This window comes from Notechis scutatus, chromosome 3 (genome assembly GCF_049901735.1).
Source record: "Notechis scutatus isolate UNSWTSFEM ecotype Mainland chromosome 3, rNotScu1.2, whole genome shotgun sequence".
Taxonomy (NCBI): domain Eukaryota; kingdom Metazoa; phylum Chordata; class Lepidosauria; order Squamata; family Elapidae; genus Notechis; species Notechis scutatus.
Genome location: NC_142011.1, coordinates 80,901,091 through 80,920,988, shown reverse-complemented (window position 1 = coordinate 80,920,988; position 19,898 = coordinate 80,901,091). Strand labels below are relative to the sequence as shown.

Sequence of the window (19,898 nt, the reverse complement as noted above, 5' to 3'; positions counted from 1 at the left end):
CTTATACACCCCCTAATCTCATTCCTCATCTTTATTAAATGAGTGCTGTTTGAAATACATTTCTCAAGCACTCGAATCTTGCAAATTTTTGAAACATTATGATAAATCTAAGTGCCAGTAAATTATAAAGCTTTCTTTGTTAAGAATTATAGTCTTTTAAACCCAAAACAGTAAATGTTTAACACTGATAGCCAATCTTCCATTGATTTCTTATTAACATTTTAAAGGCGAGGCAGAAATTTTTTTCCTAGTAAGAGCCGTTGGCACGCAGGAAAAATTGATCTGGCTATGTATGGGCACAACTACTGATAGATGAAACCAAAACTACAAAGTCGCTAAAATTTGGAAAATCACATACCTCTCTTGCCCAACTTCTTCTCTTTTTGCCACTTCTTATGAAGATTAAGACAAGTACTGAAGTAGCTTGTAACAAGCTGGTCTACCCCACTTTTAAAGGCAATGCTTGTTTCCTTTTTTTTTTTGGTGTGAATGATTGCTTTTCTAATGTATAATATAACCTAATTAAAGAATTTTGAAGCACAAAGTAGTCTCTCATTAGATACAGAATTTAGCTTGGAGAAGTTTAAATGTTTCCATGGCTGTGGGATATGCAGAAATCACCAAACACTGGATATGTAAAATTTGCTGGAGCAGTCCTTTTGCAAAATTAGTTCATTAAAGTTAACAATAGCTTTACTATTTCCGCATAAAGCTAATATGACAATAGTACCTATTTACAAGGATGCTTTCACAGTGTTACAATTTATTCTGAGGGGTTTTTTTTGTGAGCTCCAACTATTTTTAATGCAATAGATTCTGATGAATAAACTACGTTTGCAGGACTATGGATGAATCCATCTATTACATACATACATACATACATACATACATACATACATACATACATACATACATAAACACACATACCAGATTCAAGACAGAGGCTGTGACAAATGCACAGACCAGAGCACTTTTCCAAGTTAATGCTCTCCAGCTGCGATGGAGTCCTACTCTTATACATTCACCCATGTCTATACCACACAATGATGGGAACAGCAGTTCAAGCCTCTCTAAGCAACACTAACTTAGGAAGAAATGATGGACAAAGAGCAAGCATGTTAAAATTACCTTTCCTGCTGCAAATCATAGAGGACCAAATTTCCAAACTGTCTTGCCTAGTACCAAATTGCGCTAGAACCTTCCCTCACCACGAAGACCTGTTTTTATTGTTTTGTAGGTCTGTGGTTTCTGTCATGCTTTAATCCCAATCTAGTTAAAGATGTTCCATCATATATATATATATATATATATATATTCATAGCCCCAAGAATCCTCCAATTTAGCACATCAAAGCACAGACTTTATCACTTGCATATGGATTATGCTAACACAGGAGACATTTGTAATCTTATAAAGTCTGCAATTTAAGACAGCTTTTTAAGCTCTCTATTATATAGGTAGCAGTGCTTTAAGAACCAGGCACATAAAAAGCTTATTTGAAGTCTTTAACGAACTTCAGTCTCTTCGTTGCTTAATGCTATACTATGGTTTATTGAAAGTTATTAATCATCCTCTAGTATGTCTAGATTATATCACACAAGTTTTTTTTTTAAAAAAAAAAACCAACCCTAGCACGTTTTCACTCCAACGATGGAATGTCCCAAAATAACTTTTCAGCCCTCTTTTACTAATTCCAACATTTTAGGGAATGTATTTGGGATTTGCTTTAGGATGTAAAATATCTTTGTAAACTATTACTTGGCCTCAGGATTTTGGCCAGAACTATTATCATATATTGAGTTTTGTATTTCTGTGTGTCTATGTGTGTATGCTGTAAAGACAGCACAATAATTTGCAGATAGGATACAGTTGCTTAGCTAGGAAATAAAGTCTGTTTGGCAACACAAGGAGTCACAGAATCACTTTCCAGCTTCACCTCCCACATTCAGATTTCCTTAACTGGCTCATTTGGAAATCAGGGAGCCGAATTCAGTCATGTAATACTAAATCATGGTTGGACATTACAACCAAACTAGGCCAATGTTTCAGTGGATTCTGCGGGAAATGCAATACATTTAACTATTGGTCTGATCAAAATTAAAATATGTATATTAAAATCCTTTACTTTTAATGAATTTGCAATTAGCTATTTTTACAGTTTTGGAGCCTCAAGTGCATGTATCTTCTTAGCCAGAAATAAAATGATGCAGTACTTCTCACTCCAGAGAACATTAATATTTACCAGCATTTGGAATTCAAAATGTATGTCTTTCCTCAGTTTGCATGGATGATGATTACACAAACCATCTTACAGGCAAATCAACATTAAACACCACCATAAATTTAGACTACAAATTACTCATGGATTACATTGTTATTTTGGGTACAACCCAACTTGAATTGTTTTGTGGTGGTGATGAAGAAAGTATGCAAAATTTAATGAAAAGCCAGAACTCTGCATGTTACATCCCCTAGTTAACACTCAGAGCTATTAGCCATTTATTGAGTAAAAACAACAACTGCCAATCTTATGTAATGTGGTTATGTTTTAGTTGTTTCTGTATGAAATTAGATACATGTCCATGAAATCACCAAAATCAAATTCAGCTTGAAGGGCACTTTTTATCCATAATTATAAAGAATATTTCAGATCACATTTGGCAACTTTTCAGCTGTAGCAAGAATCTTTCATTCCTACTTATATAAAAATTAGTATGTTGTTGTTGAAAGGAAACATTTCCAGGACTACAGACAAAATGTGCCCAATTATGCCATCTGCCAAAAGCCCAAAAAACCCCAGATTTTTTTCCATTTTAACTGCGTACTTCATTGTCATTTCATTACATTTCCCCACAAAAGATAAATTTCAGGACATTGGATAAGCCATGGTTTCCCAACCATGGCAATTCCCAGAATTTCACACACCTGAAAACTGGTTGGGAAACACCAATTAAAGCCAATTTATTAGCCATTTCATGAACTCTATAAACCAGCAACTCCGATAATTGAAGTATTATTTCCCATTTGGGGACTTTGTAAGGCGCACATACAAGATTTAAGCAGCTTTTGTATACTTGCCTTTAATTTCCTACAATGCTCTATGGTCTTGGGTATATATGGATTACATACAGCATATCTCTTTATGCACCAAGGTGATTGTCACGTTCACGGAGTATAAAAAAAATAGATTTGCATCTTGGAAAAACAATGAAAAAAAGTTTGTATTCATGCAGTACCAAAACATTACTCATAATTTGGGAGAAGGGGGCTATTTCAAAGCAGAAAAATAAGTGAAGTGTCATTCTTTTCTTGGGATGTTTTGCTACAGAATGAGACATTTTAAACAAAATGTTCATAACCAGGACACTTTTGAGTAACTTGGCATCTTAGAAACTACCCTAATTCCTAGATGTGCTTTTGAATTCACATAAAAATGATTACAGTTAGCAAGTTAATAATGTTAGGATAGACCTATGTTTTCTATCATTCATGAAAATTGGATGACTTAAGTGAAGGGAGCACAAAATTCTTTAGTTAAATCTACCTGCCATTAAACATTACTGTCATAGAAATAAATCCTTGATATATTAGACATATCTTTTGAATTTGGTAGCACTGCTAAAAGTATCTCTTTGTATAGATTTCAATGCATTCCTTTTTGCCATGGAGCTACTGGAAAGCAGGAAAACCAGGTTTTAAAAATTAACTTATTGTGACAGACTTCATCCCTTGATAAAAAAAAAATTGCCCCATTGTACTATAGTCCAAAATCAATTACAGTTCCTTTCATTTTAAGTTTTTTATTATTTAAATACACCATACTAGAGCAAATGTCTCTGAAAATATCACAAATAAAAGATTTTTTCTTCTTCATTCAGCGAATTAGGAGTAGATGAAAATTCTACAGTTGCTGCTATGAGCTTGATTTTTTTTTTCCTTTTTCTTTCTGTGTCATGGGAAGTAGCAACATTAGGACAAAACACACTTACATGCATACATACATTTGTATTTTACAGAGATACAATAAAAGTATTTGTGATAAGATTATCACAAGAGCCCCATCTTTCCATTAGCTCAGGTTTGAGTTTTGAACATTTCCTACAACACGTAAATTATACAAAGAGCAAAGAGAATGCTGTTAAGGTAAATCACAGGGTACAAATTCTCACCAGTGCCCTGCTAATTGTTAATGAGGGTAGAAAGCAGACTTGAAAAAAGCTTATCTGGATTAGCTTCATTAGTCATTTGTCCCCACCCTGCCCACCCAAAGTTGTTCTCTCCTCCGGTGGATCTTTTTTTTTTTCCCCTCCATTTTTCTCTACAGTCTCCTATTAGCCCAAATTCATGGAGTTCTTAATGTTCGTTTTCAGTCATTTTAATACACCAATAAATGTGAGAAGGGCAATCAAGAGTAAAGAAGGTGCAATGGCATGGAGCTGGCACTGATGCTAGCTACAAAGGTGACTTGTCTACTGGAGACATGGGATCCATCTGTGATGAACAAAGTTTGAGATGAAGGCACGCATTCTGCAGTACTCTGATCTTTTAGCAGACCTGCAAGAAATAAAAAGGGGCATCTTAGCTAAAAGGCTTGATTTGAGCTGAACGTGACTGCTTTCGTCTTCTCGCGATTCGCTTATTCTATTAAATTAGATTCCAACTGTGACTCGATTAAAGGTTTTCTGTAATACCTATCCAAGTCCCTAAAGAGTTCAAATGGAGAAACAGACCGCAAAAAATATTTTCTGCATTTTGACAGCAAGATATACTTTCACCAAAGGGGAAAAATGCTTCGAGTGAGAAATCCTACAGTCTCTTTTTATTTCTTTTACAAAAGATGCATTTCCTTTGGACTGGGATTAAATGACATGCCTTTCCTTTGAAGAACCAAGTAAAGTGATCTTCTAAATTAGGGAAAAAATTCTGTCAAAGCATACCCTCCCCTAGGCAACAGTAGTTAGCATGCTGCATAGCACAAAAACTAAATATAGACATTTTGGAATATTTTCCTTCCATTTAAGATTCCTCATCTGCTACGTTAATGTTACATAAACTCTGTAATATACGAAGTCAAACATGTGCCTCCACTGTGATGTGTTAATGAATTGTGATAATTAAAAATGCCTAGCTAGACAGAAATCTAACTTCCACAGATAAAGTAGAAACGATCGAGTTTTCAAATGCAATCTGTTTGCAATTATGAAAATGAAATAATATATTAGATTTTTATGGTTTTTAAATGACATTTTGAATTTCCTAAGAAGTTTTTTTTTACCCTTCCTTGAAGTTACTAAAAGCCTGAGGTCAATTAGTAACTGCAACCCCCCACTTTCAAGCTAATTAAACTGGTGGAAGCTTGGAGGTTTAATTCCCCAGAGTTGATACTCAGTGTGAGAAAGGTAATTTGTCTGTCCAGAACAAAGATTAGGGAGCAGCCAGCAAGCATATTTAATAAATGAGCATCAAGTGTCCTCTACTATGGACACAGACAATACCAATTATGTAAGTACAAGGGAACTGTTGAATGATATGTAAACTAGAAGCTTCTCTGCAAGAGAAAGAATAGCAAAAAGTAATCTAACTCATGCTTTATTTAAAACTATAGGAGCTGGATCAAAGCGAATGCTTTGGTCACCACCAATGAAAGGAAAACTTATACCCTGTAAAAAACAGGCTGCGGAGTTGGGAAAGAAGAAAAGAGATGGAGTCAAGTATACTACATAACCAATTACTTGCCCTAGAGAAAGTGCCTCAGCTTCAATTGTGACCAAAAATCTGCAGTGGCTCGCATAATAATCTTTTAAAAGGTAACGTGTGTGTGTGTGTGTGTGTGTGTGTGTGTGTGTATTTTAATATTTAAAGTTACTAGTGACTTCACTAATATCCTTTGTATAGCCACAAAGGATACATATTCTAGAAAGTTCTACTTTAAACTGCATGTTATGTAAGTTTCTAGTTTAAAATAATAATGGAACAAACCACAGGAGTAATTATTGCTCATTCTGGAATATATATAACTGTAAGACTGGCAAATCTTAAATGCACGGTTTAAGAGTCGGTAACTGATTCAAGAAAATTTCATATGTTCAATAGTGATGAACATTTTTGCTTCATTTCTTAAGACAATAGGATTTTTGTTTGGAAATAGAAACATTGAGGGTATTTGACTCAGTGGGCCAATATGAACTCCTGACTATGGTGTAGAAATTATACTAACTAGGGACAGAATAAGCTGATTGGGCTAAATTTTATTATACTAATTTTAAAAATTGCTTGGCTGGCTTTAGACGATTAACTTATTTAAAAAGCACAGTCTACTCTATCCTTCGATAAATACATCTACGTTTAGCGACTGTTGGTATTTATTAAAGCAATATACTAAGTTAGGCAGTATTCACAGCACAGTAGAGAAGCAGTTAGATTCAGCTGTTCCATTTTAGACTAGAAGGCCCAATGAAGATTCCGCTACCGAAGAATGAGGAAGGGAGACAAGAGACTAATCATATAAACAGAGTAAATCAGTCTAGGCTCCTTAAGCATTAGATGATTGTGCCTACTGGGTAACTGACTACAATTGAAGCATCCAATTCTTCCCTCTGTGTAATGTACAGAATATGCAGCACAGAAGGGGGAACAAACTACTTGCTTCCAAAATGTTACATCCTTGATGCTTCTGACCTGATGTTATGTGGCAAAATCGTATTAGTTAAATCATTTATTAGTCTGGACTAGGATTACCCACTAAGGATGATATGTTCCTGCCCCTATGCACTGCCTCCCACTCCCCCAATCTTTTAATGTACTACACCAACACAAGTTAATATCCTTCTTTTATTTAACTGTTCCAGATGGGAGATGGACTCAGCTTTGCAATGCTAGTACTGTACGACAAATTTCTATCTTCTAATTGTAACTGCTGAAGCACATAAAACATAGGGGAAATGTATAAAGGAATGACCAAGCATGTTCAAACATGCTCACAGTCACCAGATACAAATATAAAAGACTTTGCTTACTTTTAAAAAGGGAATTATTTATTAGCCAGGAGACCAGTTTGTATCCAGATTATAAACCACTCGTATACCCAAACAGTACAAAGAGAAAAAGTAATCTTAAACCAGTTTATTCTGAAACAATTCCTATCAAACTCAAAGATTTGTTTCCAAATAATGTGCATAGGGATCCCTTAACTGCACATGGCCTATTGAAGAACAAGACATGCAGGATAACTACTAAATAAATGACAATTATTAATTGTAGCAAGGTCCTACCTATTCAGGCAAGAGCTGATAATTTTTCTGAATTATTTACCCTCTAAAGACAAGAGAGTATTTATATTCTCTTGGTTGCTGCGGAATTCACAAACTGCCCCAGGAGATGGGTTTAAATTTTATCTTCAAAATTCTTACTAACAGATAAATGTTATTTTTTGTTATCCTTAGAATAGACGTTAATGAAGTTCCTATTGTAAATCCATAAAAAATTACCAAGTGAAGTGTGCACTTTGTTTCAATGTAATAACTCAGTACTGTGCGATTGCCTGGGTTAATGATGAAAAAGTCAAATATACTATCAGAGCTGATGGAAAAATCCATCACCAATTTGAAATTAAAATTCATCTGTGGTCAATAAGATTTAATATCCATGCAAGAGGCGCTGTAAAGAGTAAATGAATCAATGTCATCAATACATAATCAGTATGAAATATGATGCGAATAAAATTATGTGCAAGACTTGTGCATTCAGAGTTTTTTGGACCAGCGAATGAACAGTCCCTTAACTGAAGGTTGACAGTAATTATTATAAATTAGGCATTTCAGTTATCAAAATGCACTCACTTGCATAGCTATGGGACTTATTAGGGAGATTAAAATAGATCTAAAATCTGTCCAGTTTCAGAAAAGGTATGATAGAACTGTTGATCATCACTGTTTCTGATTCCACTAACTTGAGAAAAACCATGTTAAATTTCAGCACCTGATGTTAAGAAATACATAACCAACATGATCAAAAGGAGCTAAATGGAAGACCATCTTCTCCCCCATCATCTGCCCAAGATTTGACTAGGTCAAACTGGTAAACCAAACACAGGTCAACTGGATTTCAAATGCTACTGCAATGTTTTCATAGACCACTTGAGTAGAATTAGCTTAATAATCCAAGAAGCACTTAAGAAGTTTACATACGAATTGGACCCAGATTCACTGTACCACTTAAAACACCTTCATGTTTAGACATGCATCCCATTAACTACTTTCAATCATGGGACACTGTTCGAAATAATATACACAGTATTGTTTTGAGAAGACATTACTCGTTATTTTAGCTTAAATGAGGCCTATCAGCAATTGTTGAAAAGTTACCTTCTGGTCTGGCAGTAGTGGATTGCTCTGAAGTGAATTCAAATGGCCATTGATGAGAGCTGTGGGTCTATCATGTTCACAGAATAAACTGCCATTGATGTAGTGAAACCTGTCTCCAGGGACCAGGCGGTTTCGGCAGGTTGAACAGGTAAAGCACTGGGTGAACACAAAAGCAAAGGTAAACTTTGGTGTTAGATTTGCAAACAGGCTCTGCATTATGTTGCAGCAAAATGTGTCTATACAGATTTGTCCAAATAAAAGAACATATGACACTTGTTAGGATTCAGCAGCGTTTTCAAATGTAGTGTTGCTCCACAAATCACTGGGAGATCTTAGAAATCTTTTTCCGTTTAGGACCATCCCTGGCTGATGAACTCAAAGGAGATGCTGATCTTCTGAAACAAATCTAAGTGCAGAAATGGTACTCTTCATGGACGGGAAGCATCGGAAAGAAACATTTTCTTACCTTAAGATGATAGACATTTCCTTGTGCCCTCATAACCAGCTCACTAGCAGGAATTGACTGCCCACAAGCACTGCAAGCGCCACTATTTCCAAATAACCTGAAAACAGAAAGAGGGTGCTTGATATGTTTCTCTGTGAATAAAGAAGTCAAAACCAAAACAGCAATTTTCAACTGATAAAAATCCTCTTCCTTTTTTTACATACTTTGGGATGCAATAAATTTAAAGGACAGAACGCAGACCAAATTGATGGAGAATTATCACTTACTGCTCAAGACTTGGGAGGCACAGGATCTAATAAAATGTTGAATTGTGTCTAGCAACACAAAGCAATTCTCTACACTTTTTATCAGATTACTGGGTTTGTCATAAAAAAAAAACTAGGACAGAATTCATGACTAGAGTTTAAATGTACTGTGTCCTTGAAATTATATGAAGAACTTTTTTGTACTTTAATCATATCTTGAGAGATGAGTCATCAAACGGGTTAAGAGGATTTGATTGTATATCTAAGACGACATCATGCTCAGTGTATTGAAACTCCAGTAAACCTCCATCAGGGCAGAGTTTCCATTAGAAACTCTCGGCTATCCAGGTTGATATATAATGTGTACGGGTTAACCTTTTCAATCATGGTGTCAACACTTTAGATTTGCCTCTGCTCATCTCTTTCATCCTAACCTTCTCTCTCTTTCTCTCTGTGTGTGTGTCTCTCTCTCACTCTCTCTCGATAATGAAATGCTTGCTCCAACTTCCCTCTATCTGCTCCTGAGTCCACAATTTAGATTACTTCATCTCTGCTAGCAACAAACTGAATGAAATTTCGATTTGAGCAGAAAGTAATTTACCGGGATCTGGACCCATTTGTCATCATATCTCTCTGGGTGTTTGCTGTATCACTGCAGTTTTCCTATGCAATCAAATGAGACCACAACATCTGCCATTGGGGGGGAGGAGGAGGGGGAGAGAGAGAGAGAGAGAAGAGAAAGAAAGAGAGGAGAAGGAGAGAGAGAAAGGAAGCAGAATAGAAAAAGCAGAAGGGGGGAGAGGAAGACTGTAGAAAAACATACACAATTTTTCTACTGCATTGTGATATACTTTAATAAATATTGATGGTTCCTTGTTTTGTACATATTTTAATACACGTTCCGCAAAAGCTTTTTACATTTTTTTCCCCTTTTCCCTGCTGCATCAACAATAACCTATAATGATGAACCCTCAACCATCTCACAGCAGAAGAGAAATCCAAACTAGCTGGCAAGCTCATAGTAATTCCCTTTCTTTACCACCACCCCACAGTATAGGGGTGGGGGGAAGCATTAAAACTCACCAAATTAATGCACTGCTGTTGCAAATAAAGATCATTTATTTGCATTGCCTTCCCACCCCCCCACCCCCACCCCAACAATAAAATCATGAAATTGTATATGGGCATCATTTTGGAGGATGTATTTTTCTTTTCTTTTCAGAAAACACTTTAATCTGAATGTTTGCTGCATATTTCTGTATCAAGGAGAAAGAGAGGCAAAAATAATTGCTTTGAGTTTTTCCAGAATCAGTGCTTGCAGAGGGAGGCATGTCATGTTCAAACTACTAATTTGCTGTCGCCACTTTATTGAAAATAGCCTGTAAGTTGTTATTAAATGTATCGACTGAACGACAGGGAGAGTAGTAAAACTGCCCCTTAAGATGGCTTTTAATAGGAAGCCCAAGAAACAAATTTTGCAGCAGCATCGATTTGAAGAGTTCAATCAAAACTCCATTTCAAAACTAATTAGTCTGAGATCCGCAACACACTGACACTTTCTTCCGAGTTAGAATGGGTACAAAGAAAAGACTGAACTAATACAGTGCCAAGACCTTGAGCCTACACGCTCTAGAAAACTGAAGGGGTGGCTGCTATCCTACTATCTGCTCAATCGGTAGGACCTGCTTCAAAGTATTTACAAGAACCTCCATCCAAAGCTCCACTACGTGCATTAGTTTTCTCCTTTCCCTGCCCTGTGATCATCCGTTTTAAAGAAGGCCTTTAGAAAAAAGCAAAAGGCGAGGCTGCTTTAGGTATGTCTGTAGAACTAGGACCCAAGTAGCAATGTTATTCTAATTAAAGGGTTGTTGTTTTTTAGTGCTACGAAAGGTAAACTGAAAAATGGCGTGGGGGCTCTTCCCCTTAAAAAACAAAACAAAACATGCACATACCTACACTCTTTCACTTGTGCTAAAAACTTTTCACAACATCTTGTGGAATAAGAAGGGAGCTGGGTACCTGGGCCTGCTGAAATCAAATGTAATCCTTCCAATTTCACTGGGCCTCAGGTCTTCCTCGGGACTGTGCCGCATAAATTTCCCCAACTAAAGGCAGCTGTGTGTTTGAAATCTAAACTAAGCAGTTTTAATCGCCACCGAAGTCAAATGATAATCCTAAAAAACTACCTGCTCATTTACACTCCATGCATAAAGCCTCATCCTAGAACAATTTGTCATTTTTGCAAAAGAACATCTGCAACTGAAAATTATAATTAAAGATGCTCTGCAGATGTTTAATATGTAGATTTGGGCTACTAAAAATAAAAAAATGCAACTTTTTTTAAAAAAAACTGCAATTTGAGAGGGTTTTTTTTTAAAAAAAGAGAATTGTTTTTATAGCGGCTTACTGGATAGTTTTGGAGGAATTTTATTTCTTTCCCCAGTAGAAAGACAATGACTGTTAACTACCTTCTTGACTGAAAAGTTATTTTTACATGGTTTCTATGAGAAAGGAAAGTTAATTAGCTAATCAGGGAGACTGTCCAGGACAGTATTTAATTTAAAAGGCTGGAGGCTTTAGATACTAAATTAGGAAGCTATCAGTCTCAGAATGGACTTTAATAGCCTCTTTTTTTTTCCCCCTTTAACTCCAGCAATGGGGGAAGAGATACCCCAGGTCAGGCTAATTAAAGCCAGGGGACTTTTTAATTGCAATGACAGAAGTGGTTTCGGTTTCCTCTCTTTGGGTCCTGGAGTCTAAGGAGGTTGTTAATATTTCAACGTTTGGACAACAAAATCAATCACCAACATTGCAAAGTTGCTGTTATGTGGATGAAAGAATTCTACAAAAGAACAGCCACCTCAGCATTAACTCCCCTCTCTTCCCAACCACCATCCATTTATAGGTGTTGGGACTTTTAAAGCAAGGCCGGTAATAATGGGGTGCAAACAAGTGGATGAGATCAAGGAGCTTCTTGAGCTTCTTCCTGCTCAAAAAGGCAGCCATGTACTTTTCAACTACGTTACAAAAACTAACCCAAAAAATGGATTTTGAGAATTGTGGAATTCAAGCATCTCTGTGCACTGATAGCTCATGAACTCTTTTGTCCCTTGGCCGGAAAGGAGCAGCAGGACAACTACTGCCGAAAGTTTTCCTCAGAAAGACATATCCAAAGCTATGGATCCAAGAGCATTGGTTTTGCAACTGCATCTAGATTCTGCCCTCCTTGTAAAGGTTACCTAGAAAATGATGCCTGCAGCCAAACTGATTAAAGGTACTTCGGCATAACTATAGTCCCAGCACTTTAAAAGTACCAAAGGCTACAGATACCAAAAAAAGGGGAGGAGGGAAGATATGCAAGTACTGCATTAGAGGGGGGGAGAAGAAAAAAAAAATCAGCCAAATTACGCTTGGTTAATTCAGAGTAACAGATCTGCCCCCAAGTGAATTGGAGGCCTTGAATTAATTCTGTTATGACAAATCAAGATAAACGTTCCCCCTAAATTGCATGCGATTTAATTAATTTTTGAGATCCTGGATTTTTTTTTTCCAAGCTAATAGTTCACATGCTCCCGTGCTGTCATTGTGCTTGAGTGGGCAGACTTCAAAGTGATATTAAATAACCAACTATTAGATTTACCTAGCACGTCCTATTGGAAAAATGCCATTTAATTACCTAGCCTGTTCAATTAAAGGGACAGCATTCCCTGAATATAGCAGCTTGCTGTTGATTACCAGAAAAATGAACTCGCTGCCTGGCGGCTCCCTTGATTTTCCTCCCCTCCTCAAACAGCTCATACTGTGGACAACCATGTGAATGGCAATGAGCAGGGAGGAGAAAATAGAGTATCTTTTGCTTGTTGAAATAGGTATTGAATGCCTGCCCTGGCATGTCAAATACACCATGGGCATTAGCAGGGTTAGGTAGGTGGGAGAAGCTGAAGAGTCCATTCCATCCAAGAACAAAACCATTTGATCTTAACCTTAATTAAAGCAAAAAAAAGGGGGGGGGACGAGGCACCTTTTGTCCACTTCACCCCACCCCAGCAACAGATTCCAAACAGGATGCATTAAAACTATATTAAGGAACTGTAGATGTAGAGTTAAAGCACTAGCCCTTTAAGAAAAGTCTATTTCGCTTCCCCACCATCACACTTTTCAAATCCACCCTAGCCAATTCTCTTCTCCTGCTCTCTCCAAGGCCAATTTTGTTAATTAAATGTTTTGTTTGCGACACCACTCTCATTCATTTCGGACACGTCATTCCAGGCAGATCTAAGCCAGGGATGAGATCTCATTAGATAAAACCTATCAGAACTAAAAGAAAATGGAGGAGACACTAATTAAAGCTCTTAATTGTGCAGATTCGCTGCCACACTGCTGCTGCTTTATCTAGAATCTCATGACTGGGAGGGCTGCCCAATACCGCCTCCTTTCCAGCCCCCCCCCCCATTTAGAGTACTATGGTTGCAAGTTAAGGAGCCAGAAAAAAAAAAAAAAGTAAACGGACACCATCCCTTTACACATGCACACAAGCATCCTTAAGCTGTTTTGAGCCCAGTTTTGAAAAACTACAGTTCAAAGTCAATGTAAAAGCCCCTTGATTAAAAAAAAAAGGAGGGGGAAGGCAAATCTACTCCTATCACAGTCTTAAAGCAGTCACAGGCTTTCATTTCAGAACTGAATAATCAATTCTCCTCTCAGCTTTATAATGAAAGCATCCTACTGTAACTCTAATTAAAATCATAGTTGGAATTTCTGCACACAGCCCATAGGACAAAAGAGGACTTTGGAGGACTGTTCTTTTAGCACCTCTTGTTATCCCTTCCTCTATAAAAACCAAACCCACAGACTGAATGCTGATGAAATGGTTGCATCCCATTTCTTGACACACCAGGATTTCCACTTACTTGTTTTGGATATCAATGGAAAATCTGGTCTTTATATCTAGATCAGTAGTCTTTTGTCTAGAACAGATTTCCAGAAGCACAGCACATACTTGATGCATTAAAATGTCCTGATCTTCATTTTGCCTGGAAAACTATTTGGTTCTATAGAAAAGTCAAGATGATTGAAAATAAAACCAGTTCAAATTTACCATCTGATAAAGAGCACTGTTTTAACAACCCGAAACCACACCTGCAATATCTTTTGGCCAGATTAAAAAAAACAAAAAACCTGAAGGACAGATTCCAATAAACTGGTCTGAACTTGCCTTAGGGATACAGTAGGGAACTTCTCTTTTTAATTAGTAGTGATCATAAGAGGTTTGTTTGACGGTTTTAGTAGAAAGAGACGAAATCTGTACTGTTCATTGCATTTGAACAGTAGTGTCAATTTTTCCACTTCAAACAAACCTCTTTCTCTAACCGTTCTGCTCTATTTAATTAGAATTATGTCTCGCTTATGTAGTTGCTTCAGACAGGGATCAAGAATACATCTGTGCAAGCTTGCACAAACTTGTGCTTTACCATTTATTCTAAAAATCTGGATGCTGAACAAAATTAATATTGGAAGCCGCCTAAAAAATTTTAATGACTTTTTTTCTGCATTCTATTTAACTGGCTGAAAGTGCCTGCAGAAAAAAAAGGATAAACAATAAATTACAAGCAAGCAAAAATCTCTCTGGTGCATTATTCTCAGATATCAGTACAGGAGAGCTAAAATTCAGCACAATACTACACTTTGTAGTACTACACAGTACTACAGTCCAATAGAAATTCCACCAGTAAAGCGTTTAAAACATTTATAGCCAAACATTAACATCTGAGATGGGAGTATAAGGGAAATATTCAGCCATGAAACTGGTTCTTTCACCCTTAAGACACTTGTAAATATAATCTATAAAGTCCAAAAATAAAGACTAGTGAGACAATATCCCATTTTTTTAACATTCTTTCCATGCCAAAATGGGGGAATATGAGAGAGAGAGAGAGAGATGAGAGAGAGAGAGAGAGAGAGAGAGAGAGAGAGAGAGAGAGAGAGAGAGAGAGAGAGAGAGAGGGGGAGGCTGTTTAATTACTGGCTGCTGAACTAGATCACCCCCTCAAAGCATTCATGTGCATCAAGTCTATCAAGCTATTTACTCAAATTAAATGTGTAATCCTTCAAAATGCCTCCTTTCAAATTAGTTTGAAAGAGCTCAAGTTCACCTGAAAAGATCCAAATAGGTACCTGACCTCTTAAAATTCTTTCTGTTAATTGCATCAAAACATAGTTTGCATTAGGAAAAACAAAACTGATGTTGAAAAAGTGAAGCAAGTGCTTTTTGTAACTAGAGATATTTAACTGTTTATTCATCTACATCCAGTATTCCTGAGCTACTGAAAAATAAGCCCTCCAGCAATATGAACATAAACATTACTAATGGATTACAATTTTGGGTGTGTGTCACCACATCAACAGCTGATCAACAATTTTACAACACATATATAGAAACACCTTTAATTGAAAATACCACAGCGAATCATTACTTTATCCGTTCACAGTCCCAGCTAGCTCTATCCTTTTTTTTAAAGGTAGCAAAGAAACCCAATTCTACTTGCGCAAAATAGTTTTTAGCAGCTAGCTGTGAGCTGGAATTCTTAAATGTTCAGGAGCACCTCAAAAGTTGATTTATTCACATCTCTCCCAACTTTTCTATTGTTATCCGGGAAAAGGCATGCCCTTACAAAATCAGGCTTCTAGTTCTTAAATGCTACCTACAGATGGGGTTGTTTCTAGTTCAAGCTTTCTTTTGCATCTCTGCATCTTCTTTCCCTCTGCCCAACTCACCTGATATAGTCATTTCTGCACAGGATCATGCCACTTTTCGTGTAACAAGATGTCCCGATTTCTCCCAGCTGGGCTTGGCAGCAGGAGCACTTCAGGCACCGACTGTGCCAATAGCTATCCATGGCATAGAGCAAGAAGCGATCAGCAATCTTTCCCCCGCAGCCTGCGCATCTTTTCCATGAGAGGGAGCCACTGGTGACAGGGGGCGGTTGCGAGCTGCTTCCTGGGTTCACCATGGTCTGAATAGGAAAAAAAAGGAAGGAAGGAAGAAAGGAAGGGAGAAGAGTGGATTAATTTTCAGGTAAACATTGGTGCAATTTGCCTGCTTAATGTAGCACTTCCTAGGGAGAGAAGAGAGAGAAAGATGGGGAACAGCCACTTGTTTACTTTTCCAAGTCTTTGTTCTGGGTTAATTAGCCACGTCCCTTCCAAGTTGGCCAGTGGTGCCCAGTGACAGTTTTAGCTCGCAATGCTCCTGTCAAATTTAGAGTGACCTCTGCTTTGTTTATTGCCAAGAAAGTACACACACCTGGAGTCACACAGTCTACTTGGCCCTCCCAGATATAAATGGTTGGGGCCCACATCACTAAAACTAGAAGGGCAGAAAAACCAGCTAGAAGAACACCAATTACAATTCTTGCAAAGCACAGCTGTACTACTTCTCATGTTGAGAAGAGTTGAGGAAATTGTTTAGTTCTAGGTAGGAAAGTAATCTTTTGAAAAAATCTAGAAAGTTGTGAAACTGGTTTTTCAAGGTCTCATTTTTCTTGCCATTGTTATCTGCAGGGGCTCCCAACCATGATTGTCCTAATGTATTTGTTCTAAAAAAGATCAAATGCTGTGGAGCCCCACCTCCTGAAAAAATAATAATAATGGATCACTAAACTTTAAGAAGCCTGTTAACTTCCTATACAAATACAATCTACCTTTGTTTTGCTAATCTGCCCTTGATCAGCAATTTAAATGCTAAACGCTTTGTTGCCCTAAAAAAGAAAAAAAGTTTTATGGTAATAGCAGAGGTATAGATTATTCAAGTATGCCCCACTAGGAAACAGCTAAGCATAGCTGTTTGTAAAATTGCTATTTTTGTTTAAAGATTGTGTACACACACTCACAGAGATGTGTTTGTTGCTTTCTAATAAACACTTCTAAAAGCAGGGCAATTGAGAGATTAATAATAGAACCAATTCATAAAGCTTATTCCAAACAGATTAATTTGCTCCAGTAGCCAAAATAGGAGTGCCCCTTCTGTCATTTCTGTAATAAAATATCAAGTTATTTACTGCCATTTTAACAGCCCATTTTGCCTTTGTCCTTCCTAAGCTGTACTTGCTCAACCCAAGGCATCTATTTATTTAATAAGACTCCCAAGGGGAAAAAGAGCGCAAACTTTCTTGCCACTTGCCTAACTTCAGTACGACAGCAGCTTCAGGTTCCTTAAAATAGGCCATTAAAAAAAGAATAAAACAAACAGGATTTCCTTCAAAATAACTCCTGATCATATGTTTCAGATGACCACACAATAAACCAGACTGAGAACTGCACCAATTAAGACTGTAACTAAAAACCCCAAGACTTGGGAAAGAGAACCACTCTAAAAGCCATTAGCATTGCATTTCTCTGAATGCACCATATACCTTTATGTAAATTGATTTCTGATGCATTTAACTCTCGGAATGGCCTTTTGTTACTACTTCCAGCAATATGAATCTGCATTTCTTACTTTTATTTAAAACAAACAGATTTCAAATTATATAAACCCCATGGAGATCGTGTGTAGGCAGACAAACACAAACCCCACCGATTTGCTCTCTCTCTCTCACACACACACTCACACACACAGCCAATCTGCTTTGAAAGGTAAATATTATATATAAAGGAAACGTTACAGGGACAGAAGCGTCCAGTAACCCCATTAAGCTTAAAGCTCTTAAGGACAGGCAATACCTTAATGCTGATTAAATCTAAAAGAGGCCAAATCAGGAGGACTGACCAGAAAGTGACTCCCTGATAACTAAGGACAGGTCCTCCTCAAGTTTCATTTGGAATTGGAGGGGTGACAGAGAGAGAGAAAAAAAAAAGCTTTTAAGTTAAATAGGCTTACTCTGGAAATTACACAGCTAAGCAATTTAGGTCCCGGAACAGAGGCAATGAAACAAAAAAAGAGAGAGAGAGAGAGCTGGCAGATAGAGGCAAAACACACCCTCCCTCTTTTTAACAACGTCTCTGGTGATTTTAATGGAGACCGAGGGAGGAACGAACGAAAGTAGAGGCTTTGCAATTTGTTGTACCAAAAAAAAAAAAAAAAACCCAAAACCATGGAGATGCTTAATTCACGGCTTTGGTTTTAATTAGGTTGATTCATCAAGATTTCTCGCGAACAAAACAAGGAGAGGAAGAAAGAGAAGGCGAGCACATACACACACGCACACACATTCCCCCCCAGTTCACTTGAGTCTCCCCCAACACTCTTGCCCCCGCCCGCCCCAGCCAGACCTGCCACTGTTTCAAAATAACACTGACTACAAAGAAAGTGGGTGACGATCCTCCTCCCAGCTTCTCGGGGCTCGCAGGCGGATTCGGGCAGAGGGGAAGCGTTGCGCGCTCGGGGCAAAGCGCTTATTATTTTATTTTTTTCCTTCCCCGCCTTCTTCCCCCGTTGCGCCGCCCGACGGGCAGCCCCGGGCCAGGCAAGCAAACCTTCGGCCGGGTCCCGAGCAGAAAAGGCTGGCGCGATGACTTCCAGTTCCGGATCGGGATGGGGAAGGGAGGAGGCGAAGCGGGAGAGGGGGGAAAGGGGCCCGATTGGGAAGCGGTCCAAAATAACAGCCCGGCTCCCCCCCAAAAAGAGAGAGAGAGAGAGAGAGACACCGCCGTCTTACCTGTTTTCCCTCTATGGTGCAAGAGGCCGTGGATAACGTGGCGGAGGTGTCTGGAGAGCGCTCGGGAGACAGGAAGGTTTTCTCGCCCGAGGAAGGAGGGGGGGGATCTGTCGCCGCTTCTTCGGAAAAGCCACCCCCGAAAAGCTTGTGCTGGGCGAGATTCTCAAGCCCGGGAGAATCCCCAGCCCCACGGCTAGGAGCAGCACAGCAGCAACAGCAGGCTGGCGGCGGCGGCGGGGGGAAATGTCCGGGGAAAGGCTTTGCTTCAGCCCTGCAGCCTTCTCTTCTCTTCTCTTCCTTCGACCGCCGAGGCTTCCCCTCGAAGGGAGCCTGCACCAAGAGCTTATTCGCGGCTGCCGAAAGCGAGCGCGGGCGCCTTCTTTTTCTTCTTCTTCTTCTTCGCCGCCGCCGCCTGCTGCAATCGCTGGGTTAAGTTTTGGCAGAGGTTGGCCGCACTTCGGAGCGCGCGCGCACGCCCGCCCGCCCGCTCTCTCTTTCCCCCCACGGCCCCTTTTCCGCCGCCGACACCTCTTCCTCCTCCAACCCTGCGGGAGCTCCGGCGGCTTTGCCCCCCCCCTCCCCCCCCCAAAAAAGCGGCTCTTCGATGCCCACCAACTACGGTCCTATGGGGGGAGGCGGGAGCGGGAGGAAAGGAGCCGGAGCGCAGAGAGAGCGGGGACAACCGCCGCGGCTGCTGCTGCTTCTCTTGCTGCTGCTGCTGCTGCTGCTGCTGCTGCTGCTCCGCCGAGCAGGAGCCGCGGAGGTGTCGGCAGCGGCGGCAGGACGTGCAAAGGAGGCCCCTCTCGCTAGCGCCCTCGCAGCTTCTCTGCGCCGCTCTTGCCCATGTGTTACTGACAGAGCAAAATCCCAACTGCTCGCGGCTCGGCCCCTCGCGTCACGGCGCCTCGCCCAATCCGCCCGCAGCTTGTTCAGGCGGAATAATAAAACCTGCCAATCGCAAAGAAGACAAAGGAATGAAGGGGAAGGGAGGGGGGAAGGAGGAGGAGGCGCTGGGGAGAGTGGCGGGAGGGGGTATTTCGCAGGGAAGGCGGAGAGGAGATGGGATTCGTTAAGTCAGCTCCGAAGCAAGTTGAGCCGCGGCAGAAGCCTGGACAGGCTTGGAGGAGGAGGAGGAGGAGGCTGGGGGCGCCGCTGCCCGGGCCGCTCC

At 39.4% G+C, this 19,898-nt stretch overlaps 1 protein-coding gene across 2 annotated transcripts; it reads right to left on the bottom strand.

Moving 5' to 3' along the window:
* Positions 1-3,784: 3,784 nt before the first annotated feature.
* On the bottom strand, positions 3,785-19,558 carry LMO4 (LIM domain only 4). Of its 2 annotated transcripts, none has more exons than XM_026674137.2 (5): positions 18,731-19,558; positions 15,849-16,087; positions 8,830-8,926; positions 8,364-8,519; positions 3,785-4,554 (listed from the first exon to the last, which is right to left on the bottom strand). In XM_026674137.2, the coding sequence occupies exons 2-5, from the start codon at positions 16,082-16,084 to the stop codon at positions 4,546-4,548; spliced, it is 498 nt and encodes a 165-aa protein (XP_026529922.1). In that variant the 5' UTR covers positions 16,085-16,087; positions 18,731-19,558; the 3' UTR covers positions 3,785-4,545. The 2 variants fall into 2 exon arrangements, with proteins under 2 accessions (XP_026529922.1, XP_087816700.1); XM_087960574.1 differs by lacking the exon at positions 18,731-19,558 and adding an exon at positions 18,372-18,577.
* Positions 19,559-19,898: the final 340 nt, after the last annotated feature.

What these genes read in the sequence shown, in the direction of transcription:
- LMO4 (XM_026674137.2), bottom strand. Translation starts at nt 16,084, where the DNA reads ATGGTGAACCCAGGAAGCAGCTCGCAACCGCCCCCTGTCACCAGTGGC. An exon ending in TGCAGAAATGACTATATCAG is followed by an intron (nt 8,927 to 15,848) that starts GTGAGTTGGGCA and finishes TTCTGTTTTCAG; the next exon opens with GTTATTTGGAAATAGTGGCG. An exon ending in GAAATGTCTATCATCTTAAG is followed by an intron (nt 8,520 to 8,829) that starts GTAAGAAAATGT and finishes GTGTTCACCCAG; the next exon opens with TGCTTTACCTGTTCAACCTG.